Source organism: Ursus arctos, unplaced genomic scaffold, assembly GCF_023065955.2.
Source record: "Ursus arctos isolate Adak ecotype North America unplaced genomic scaffold, UrsArc2.0 scaffold_3, whole genome shotgun sequence".
NCBI lineage: Eukaryota > Metazoa > Chordata > Mammalia > Carnivora > Ursidae > Ursus > Ursus arctos.
This window is the reverse complement of record NW_026622985.1, coordinates 9,004,387-9,013,504: the sequence shown is the minus strand read 5'-3', so window position 1 is coordinate 9,013,504 and position 9,118 is coordinate 9,004,387. Positions and strand designations below refer to the sequence as shown.

At 64.2% G+C, this 9,118-nt stretch overlaps 1 protein-coding gene across 1 annotated transcript in view; it reads left to right on the top strand.

The window, feature by feature from the left end:
• The first annotated feature begins 2,782 nt into the window (after window positions 1-2,782).
• ADCY1 (adenylate cyclase 1) overlaps window positions 2,783-9,118 on the top strand; it is a 117,810-nt gene continuing 111,474 nt past the window's right edge. The window contains exon 1 of the mRNA XM_026502050.4: window positions 2,783-3,436. Coding sequence (XP_026357835.2) covers window positions 2,783-3,436 — 654 coding nt within the window. The remainder of the gene's footprint in view (window positions 3,437-9,118) is intronic.

Below are 9,118 nucleotides of genomic sequence, written 5' to 3'. Positions count from 1 at the left end.
CCTCAGCAGCTGGGAGACGCGAATGCAAAGAGACAGGGTTGTGACTGATGAAAAGTCGAGGGCCGCCTGGCGAGGTTACTGCTGTAGGAGGCCTGCATTCGTGTCTCAAATGAGGTACCAGTAATTTTTGATGGCGTCTTCCCGGACCAGCAGGACACAGAGTGACCACGATGGCTCCCCTCCCTCTGCTCACCTCCCACGGGGAGGCGGTGCTTCCGGGAAGAGCAGAATTTCCCATCTCAGTCTGCGCTTTGCATGGCCACTTGGCTTTTGGTCAATATTTACGCTCTGTAACAGGCAATGTTATCCAGGGCAGACCATATGCCGGGGTGCTAGTTGGCCAGGGCCGTCCTCCCAAAGCACCAGAGCCCTGGCTTGGACAACAGACATGCATTCTCACAGCTGTGGAGGCCGGAAAGCTGGGATCACGGGGTCCAGATCCCTGGGCGGCGGGGGGCCATGGGGGAGGAGCCTCCTGCCTTTCCTTGGCTCCTTGGTTTACTGGGTGCCACCTGCCTTCAGGCTTTCTCCCCTCCAAATGTCCCCTTTGTAGGACCCACTCTGCTCTAGGGTGGCCTCATCTTAATGACACCCGCAGTGACCTTAGTCCCACCGAAGGTCACATTCTGAGGTGCTGGGGGTCAGGACTTCAGCATATGAATTTTGGAGGGACATGGTTCAACCGATGACACTCGTGAGACCATGGGCATGTATGCTGTCTCTCAGACAGCTTGCCTGTCATTCCTGGCTGCAAACTGCCCACTTGAGGCCTTGTCCTTTCCACCCAGCAGACAGGAGCCGAGAAGATGAAGGCAACAGCAGCCCCAGCCACGCTGCGGACAGCAGCCTCCCCCACCCAGCCCCATGGCGGTGCAGTGGGAGGCTGCCACGGAGGCTGGCACCTCCCTTATCGGTCAGAAGGGTGGATACTGATCTCTCCCTGTGAACGTGCTGGTGAGGGGGGAGGGCGCTGTCGACTTGCAACCTTGGCCCCAGGACACTTTGTCATACCTTCCTTCTCAGGTGGCTTGCCCAATTTTTGGACAGTACTCAGCTTTCCTTCCATAACATCATTAGGACATAAAAAATACGTATTTAACAAGAAAGTCTATGCTTGATCCTCAATGCTTGAAAGATCACACAGACTTTGCTACCACTGGGGACAGGTGGGGACAAGATGAGGAAGACGGCTACTTTGCCATGTCAGCCGAAAACAGGGGTGAGGCAGGCAACTTCCAGTTCCCACGTGGCCCCAGGGGCTGCCAGTTTCAAGAGGGGATGGGGACAAGTGACCGGGTGACCAGATAGAGCACCGGGTACTAGGGGGATTGGGAACTGGGGTGGTCGGGGAGTCAGGAAGCCTTCACAGACCTGGTGCCCTGCATGGGGAGGCCTGTCCGGGAGGAGGGACCAGGTGGCCACCAAGCATGTGCTGATGTGAGCTGTAGGGGATGGAACAATGAGGGCTCCTGGCCAGGCTGACAGTGAGGTGCCACCTCTATAGCTATCAGAGCTGATGGGTGACCACGGTGTGTCCTGTACAAAAACGGCCACCTCTGGTGGCCCGACTAATACCAGTTCCCCACATTCTAGACCTTGAGCCCATGTAACAACTCGTGGCGAGCCTACTGAAATCCCTGTAGTGCCTGAAAAACAGACCCACGCCTGGGCCACACCAACTAAATCCTGGTGTCTGGAGGTCAGCTTAGAAGGACCTCCTGCAGAGGGGCTAGACTCCTGGTCTCTGCGATTTTACGGGACCCCCAGTTCTGGGTCCATGCATATGGAGGGGTGGACAAGAAGTAGCGTGGGCTACCGGAGGGGTCGGGGGTTTTGCCCAGAGTCCTTACCTCTCTGCAAGCCTCCTGGAGCAGGTTGCTTACCCCCTTCCTGGTGTGTAAGGGCGGAAAGAGGCACCCACCCCAGGGGCCACTGTGAACGCCAAAGAAGGCAATGCGGTTGAAGCGTGGCACAAAGCCCCTTCCCTTGGAGTGAGTGAGCATTAGCCGCGGGACAAGAGGCGCTGGGTGGGACCCACACACGTGTGGACACCACCGCACCTACATTTGTCCCCTGCTGGAAGCATACAGCCCGCCCTTACTTTGGTTTCCAGGTCCCCCTTAAGGCAAACGGCAATGTCCCTTCTCCTTGCGCCTCCTGCCCCATCCCTGCACCCAGAGCTTCGCAGCCAGCCTGGACTCTGGCCTGACTCCTCCGTCTGGCAGCCGGGAGGCGCGGTCCCACGTCGCGCGCCCCCGCATTCGCTCACGGGGTTAGCAGGGCCCGGCGCGAGGGTCCCTCATGAGGGCGCGGGGGGCGGGAGGGTGAACCGCAGGCCCCGGGATCCCACCCCGGGCGCCTCTAGAGTCAAGGGGCCTGCTCATACTTTGGGGGGGGGGAGTCACACGTTTGGCACGATGGAGTCCCCTACCCCACCCCAGGGCATAGCGCAGGATTCCTGCGTTTTCCACGCCCCAAGAGACGGCCCAGCGGGCTGCGCCGCGCGCCGGCGGGGAAACTGAGGCTCGGGGCGCGGCGGGCGCCGAGGTCACGCGGCCCTCGGCTCGGCGCTCGGCGGGGCTGTCGCAGCGCGGCCGCGGAAGAACCGCGGCCGGGCGGGCGGGCGGGCGGGCGGCGCAGTGCGCACGCGCGGCGGCAGGAGGGGACGCGCTCGGGGCGCGCGCGCGGGGCAGCCGGCGCCCCGAGTCTGCCCGCCGCGCCCCGCGCCTCCCGCCCGCGCCCGCCCGCCCCGGCGCCCCGGCCGCCGCCGCATGGCGCTGAGATGGCGGGGGCGCCGCGCGGCCGAGGCGGAGGCGGCGGCGGCGGAGGCGGAGGCGGCGCGGGCGAGTCCGGGGGCGCCGAGCGGGCGGCCCGGCCGGGCGGCCGGCGCGGGCTGCGGGCGTGCAACGAGGAGTTCGCGTGCCCCGAGCTGGAGGCGCTGTTCCGCGGCTACACGCTGCGGCTGGAGCAGGCGGCCACGCTGAAGGCGCTGGCCGTGCTCAGCGGGCTGGCGGGCGCGCTGGCACTGGCCGAGCTGCTGGGCGCGCCGGGGCCCGCGGGCGGCCTGGCCAGGGGCTCGCACCCCGCGCACTGCGTGCTCTTCCTGGCGCTGCTCGTGGTCACCAACGTGCGCTCGCTGCAGGTGCCCCAGCTGCAGCAGGTCGGCCAGCTGGCGCTGCTCTTCAGCCTCACCTTCGCGCTGCTCTGCTGCCCCTTCGCGCTCGGCCGCCCCGCGGGGACCCACGCCGGCGCGGCTTCGGGGCCGGCGGCCGCCGACCAGGGAGTTTGGCAGCTCCTTTTGGTCACCTTCGTGTCCTATGCCCTGCTGCCCGTGCGCAGCCTGCTGGCCGTCGGCTTCGGGCTCGTGGTGGCCGCCTCTCACTTGCTGGTCACGGCCACCTTGGTGCCCGCCAAGCGCCCGCGTCTTTGGAGGACGGTAAGTGCCGCTGCGCGCCCTCCGTCGGGTCTGGGACATACACCTGCCCGGGAGGGACCGGGAACACGGTGGGGGGGGGGGCAGCTGCACACCTACAGATTGGGCAGGTGGGGAAACTGAGGCCCCGAGTGTGGGGGTGTTCAAGGTCACTCATTGAGCTGAGGACGCAGTGGGGGCAGCTAGGGCCGGGCTCTTTTCCGAGTTGCCATCCACAAAGCTCCCCTGGGTGTGGGCTGTGGAGACAGGAGTGTGGAGAGGGCAAGGATTGGCCCAAGGTCAGGCAGCTGGTGAGCCGCCAAGCCCGGCCAGAGCCCAGGTTGGCGCTCTTTGGCTGCACGCATCCCGCAGGAGGAACGGAAAGTGGGCGCGGAATCGGCCCCATCAGGCAGGGCTCCTGCTGGCTGTGCGCACGGCTCCAGGATCCTATCCAGTGCGCCTGGACCTCGTGCCGGGCTGGCAGAGTCTCCCCCCCAGCCTGTGGCTCCCCAGGGATGTGGGGAGGGGACACGGACTTGGGTCCCTTCCAGTCTCTCTGGCGCCCGTTGTGGACCCATCTCTGGTCTAGAGAGACAGGTTTGCCAAGGTCGAACAGGGCTCTGGTCCTTGCCAGAGGTCCCCACCCCTGCCGAGGCCTGACCAAGGCTGGCAGCATCTGAACTTTGTCACTGCCTTCCGGGCCGGCCAGCGAGACAGTGGCGAGGACAAGGACGATTCCTGCTTCCCATGGGCTCCTCCCCAGCAGGGGATCTGGGAGGGAGGCTGGAGGCAGATGTCTTTGCCGTGTGTGGCTCTCCGAGCCTGCCCGGGCAGTGTAGCCCAGCCCAGCCCACTGGGGCTTGGAGGGCTCTGAAGGAGGGTTTTGTTTCTGCCTCTGGCAGAATTTTGGCAGGAAGATGGGGGGAATCCGATGGGGTGGGCAAGCCATCTAGGGAGAGAATGTGGTAGATGGAGGAGATGGGTTGAGGAGGGGAAGCTGGACAGAGCAAGCTTTTGGAAGAAAAAGAGGGGATGAGGAGAAGCAGACAGCAGGGTCTGGGGAGATTGAGGGCCCACCCCCTGAGGACTGAGGGAGGTGCTCCCAGACGGTGATGCCAGGTGATGCCAGGGACGCACATGGTCAGAGGGGCCATGGACACACAGGGTAGACACAATGCTGGATGTGCATTTCAGGGCCCAGAGAGGCCAGCACGTGCTGGGGGAGGGTTGGGAGGGGAAGAGGAGGGAATGGGGGAAGGGAGCTGGCAGGGGGGTGCAGGGGAAGGGGTCTGTGGAGGTGGGGAGAAGAGAGAAAATAGAGACAGAGGCGAGGCAGAGAAAAGGGAAGAGGGCTACCTGCGCCCAGGGAGGGGAGGGGGGTTCTGTTCTGGAGGGTTCTCCGGCAGGCCTTCCCCTTGCCTCTGATGGGCGGCTTGTGTGTGCCCTTGCTTATAGTCCTTAGGAAGTGCTCTTGTACCCCTCCCCCACAACCCTCCCATCTGTTGTGTGTTTGACCCCCACAGAGGGGGGGGGCAGCAGGACCAGAGGTGGAAGCCCAGTGGCCAGGTCAGCTCCGTGTGGGGAGGGGAGGTCCGAGAACTGGTGTATTAGGGTTTCAGCTGGTTTAATGAAAGGTTGTACTGTTGTCTTTTTCTGAAACGATTTTTTATAGTTTCTGGTCATTCCTTCTAGAGAACTAACGGCGAGGAAAGAATCTGCCTGTAAAGGTGTTTTGGGCCTTCTGGGGGGAAGGGAGCCTATCCTGAGAGCGTGGACTCTTAGGGAGCAGGCATCTGGGGTTGGCTGCTGCTGGCTCCCTGGGCAACGCACACCCTTCCTGCACAGAGCCTCAGTTTCCCTACCCGCAGAGCTGGCATGCAGGTGGAAAACTCCTGTTGGAAAAGCACATATCCAGAGTCTTCTGCCACCTCCACGTTGTTTTGGCATCTTTAGAACGTTCCTGTTCAGGTCGCTACTGGTGGCGGCGATGTGGACAAACAGACAGGGTGCAGACAAACGTGGTGAGGGGCCTGGGTGCTGCCCCGGGCATAGAGTCTGTGCATGGGCCGGGAGGCCAGTGGGGAAGGTGGGAGCCACATGTGCCAGGCAGGGCCTCTGCTCACTGCTCCACCGCGTCCCGGCTACCCTGCAGTGCAGTCACGTGCCGACAGCCCCATGTTCCTCGGGAGCTGGTTTGGGGCAGGACGTGAGCTGGGGCCCAGAAGGACAGGGTGACGGGTGACCGAGGCCGTCTGTGCAGGGCTGTTGCCTTTGCAGTACCTCCTGGGTGGAGTGTCTGTGCCTCGGGAGGAAGAGAGCTGCTCCTGCTCGGGGCACTGAGATGGGGGGGGGGTCACGCGGGGGGCCCCCAGAGCCTCTGCCCCTCCACAGGGAGGCTCTGGGAGGTTCCCACAGCAATCCTGCACCACCCTGGTGTTCGGAGTTCTGGGATGTAGGCCGCGTGCTTTGGGGACCCTGTGGCCCCCAGCCTGGCCCAGACTCTCCCAGAAGGTCGGTGACCGCACAGTTGAAATTTGGAGCGCTGTTCTGCCGCCCTTCGCTGGGAGGGGCGCCTGCCGCTGCTCTTAGCCAGGGCACAAGGAGTTTAGGGAGACGGTCTCATTCCCCCCCAGCCCAGCCCCCAGGAGGAGCCTCGTAAATGTTGACCAGACTGGGCCCCTTCCCTCTTCCTGCCCCTTGCCCCCTGCCCACTGGTTGTATGTACACACGAAGCACAGAAATTCATTTTTATTTAACTGAGCCATGTGTCAGAACCGCAGACATCATGTTGGGGGACCCCTGAGGTCTGCTCAGGGGCAGTGGGGCAGTCAGGCCAGGCTGGGGTGGGCTGGAGACCTGGGGTAGGTTAGGGGGCATGGGGGGTAAGGAGGAGGAAAGGGCGGGACGCCACAGGTGTGACCCCTGCTCCCTGGTGGTGGCACTCAGGGATTTGCACGGTAGAGCTTGAGGAGGGAGTGACTGTGCTTGGGGACTGGGCGGCAGTGGTGGGGAAGCAGAGTCAGAAGTGTGCAAGCCAAGGTCATGGTCTTAGAGTGGTGGTGGGGGCAGCGGGGTATGTCTGGAGAGGAGCAGCTGGCTCAGGGTGCCCCCCCAGGAGACCCCCGGGGCCCTGCCCTTCATGGGCTGTGTGTGAGTCTCTGCCAGCTCCAGCTTGCTCCTGGCCCCCCCCCCCCCCCCCCCCCCCCCCGCCCCACAGCCCCAAATGCCCACTTCTTGGCCGGGGTGGGGCAAGATTACTGTATCTTCTTGGACCCATCCAGGGGCCACTGCTGTGTGCAAAATGGTGTTGTTCGGTTGCCTGTCAATGTAAGTGACATATATTTCGTGTCCCCTCCCTCCCCAGTTCTGAGCCTCGGGCAGGACAACAGAAAGCTCCATTGTCGAGGGCAAATGGGGGTGGGCGGGAGTTCCCCTGTGCCCCTCCAGGTCGTCTGAGCTCTGGAGAAAGCTGGAGTGCTGCAGGCAGGTGGAGCGATGTCACCTCCCTCAGAGCCCAGGCGCCGCGGGGCTCGCCGCGCCCAGGTGTGCGCTGCCCGCTTCCCGCATGGGCTGTGCCCACTCCTGGGACTCCGGCTCCTCTTCCTGCGGCGGGGAACTGGCGCTACCTGTGCCCCGCCCCCTGCCGGGCCCCGCCCCCGGCGACCACCCCTTATCGGACGCTCCCTCCGCCCCGCCCCCGGCCGGGCCCCCTCCCCGCCGACCACCCCCCACCCCCCACCGGACACTCCCTCCGCCCCGCCCCCCGCCGACCCCCTCCCCCTGCCTTCTCTAGGACCCTCACCCCCACACGCCGCCTGGCTGGGCCCGGGTACCGCCTCCCCTGGCCCCTCCCCCCACAGGCCGCTTCCGCGCTGCCCTTGCTTCCTGGCTGGACCCTTACCCAGCAGAGCCCCTCCTCCAGTTGGGCTCCGCCTCTGCTGGACGGCCTCCCCAGGCCTCCTGCCCCTGCTGCCCTGCACCCGGCAGCCAGGCCCTTTACCCAGGCTGGCCCCTCTCTCCCGCCGGTACCTCCCTCCTCCTCCCCGACCTTGGCTGGGTCCTGTCACTTTGTTTGCTCACCTGCTGGTGCATCCACCTGCCTTGGCTGAGCCAGGGCTGCTAGGTGGGGCTGGATGGGGGAGGGAGACAGGTGGGTCCTCCTGGCACACACCGGGCAGTGTGAAGGTGGGGAGAGGGTTTCTCTGCCTCGGTGAGGAGTCACCCCAAAGACAGCCTCCTTGGCCTTGGCTGGACCTCCTTTCCCCAGGCCTCTGTTGGCTGGACAGGGCTCAGCTCTTTCCACCTCGGGCTTCCTGTCACTCTGCACACTTAGGGCCCTGACACTCCCCGAGCCCCAGGTGGTGTTGGGTGTCTCCTCCAGGGCTCCAGGTCTGTGCCCAGTGGGCACCCCGCCAGGAACACCCGATTCCCCACAGTCTGCACCCCCCCATCTGCCCTGTCGGTCCCGGGTCCCCTCCCCATAACCTGGTCTGTTTCCTTGGAGATTCCTGTTAGCCTCTCTCCAGAGCAGCTGGCCATAACTTGAAGAAGCACCTGGAATGGCCCAGGCCAGGGCAGCAGGAATTGGGCTGATGGGAAATGGGGCCTGGATGCTGAGGGGACACATCCTGACTTCAGGCAAGGGCTGGCACCAGCTCAGAGCAGAGTCCTGGGGACTATTTTTTGCTGCCCCAGCAGGTGCCAGGTAGGGGTGCTGCTGCCGCTGCAGGACACAGGGACTGTTCGTGGGCTGGCATCCGGCCCCACTGGTGGACCTGGTGGGGGCACCGTCTGTGGATAGCTCTGTGATCCACACTTGGGGGCCAGGCCCCAGGCTAGGGGCTGGGGGCCCAGTGGGAATGAGACCCCCTGCGGTCCAGGAATTTACTGTCTGTGGGGGGACGCTGGTCAATACCTGGGATTGCTGTCTGTGCCTGTCTGTGCCGGGGGTGGGGAGGTGGAGGGGGTGGGGAGTCCATGTGACCTTCGGAGGCGTGTGAAGGGGATACGGCACACGGCACACGGCAGATGGAGGGCTCAGGGTGGCTTCCAGAGGCCAGTGTGCTCCAGACAGAGGAGGTCTGGGGCTCAGCCAGGGAGGTGGGTGTGCAAGAAAGGGCAGGTGAGGGGGGCACACGGAGCATTTCCTGTTTGGAAAACAGTGCCGGGCCCTGCAAGTCTTTTTAGCAGAGGCATCTGATCGGGTTTCTGTTTGGGAGTCCTGGGATGCAGTGGGGAGCAGGGGTCCCACGAGTGGACGTGGGTGCTGCTGCCTGGGTCAGACCAGAGCAGTGTCCTTGGGGAAATGTCTGCTTGCCATGGTCCCTACCTGCTGTGAGAGCTGCCAACCTGCCCTTCCCGGGAGCTGATGGTTTTTGGGCGATGCCCTTTCTTCTCCTGTCCCCCCTTTGAAGTCTGTAGGGCCAAGGGCTCAGCTCCCAGGTGGACGGATAATCTGGGCTCTGATCCTGCAGACTGAGAGTCCAGAAACATCCTCGTTGCGTTTCCTGACTCAGATGGGGTGGCGGGCTTGTGTGGAGGGGGGCGTGGAGCTCCTGGCTGTGGGACCTCAGGTGGGGTACGTACCCCATGCCTTGGTTTCTTCTGGGGGCTCCGTGGCTCTGTTGGAACGGGTATGTCTTCCGGCACCTTCCTGTCCCCTGGGCATGGGGCCAGCGCTCAGTGCGCTGAGAGCCGCCTGTTGTG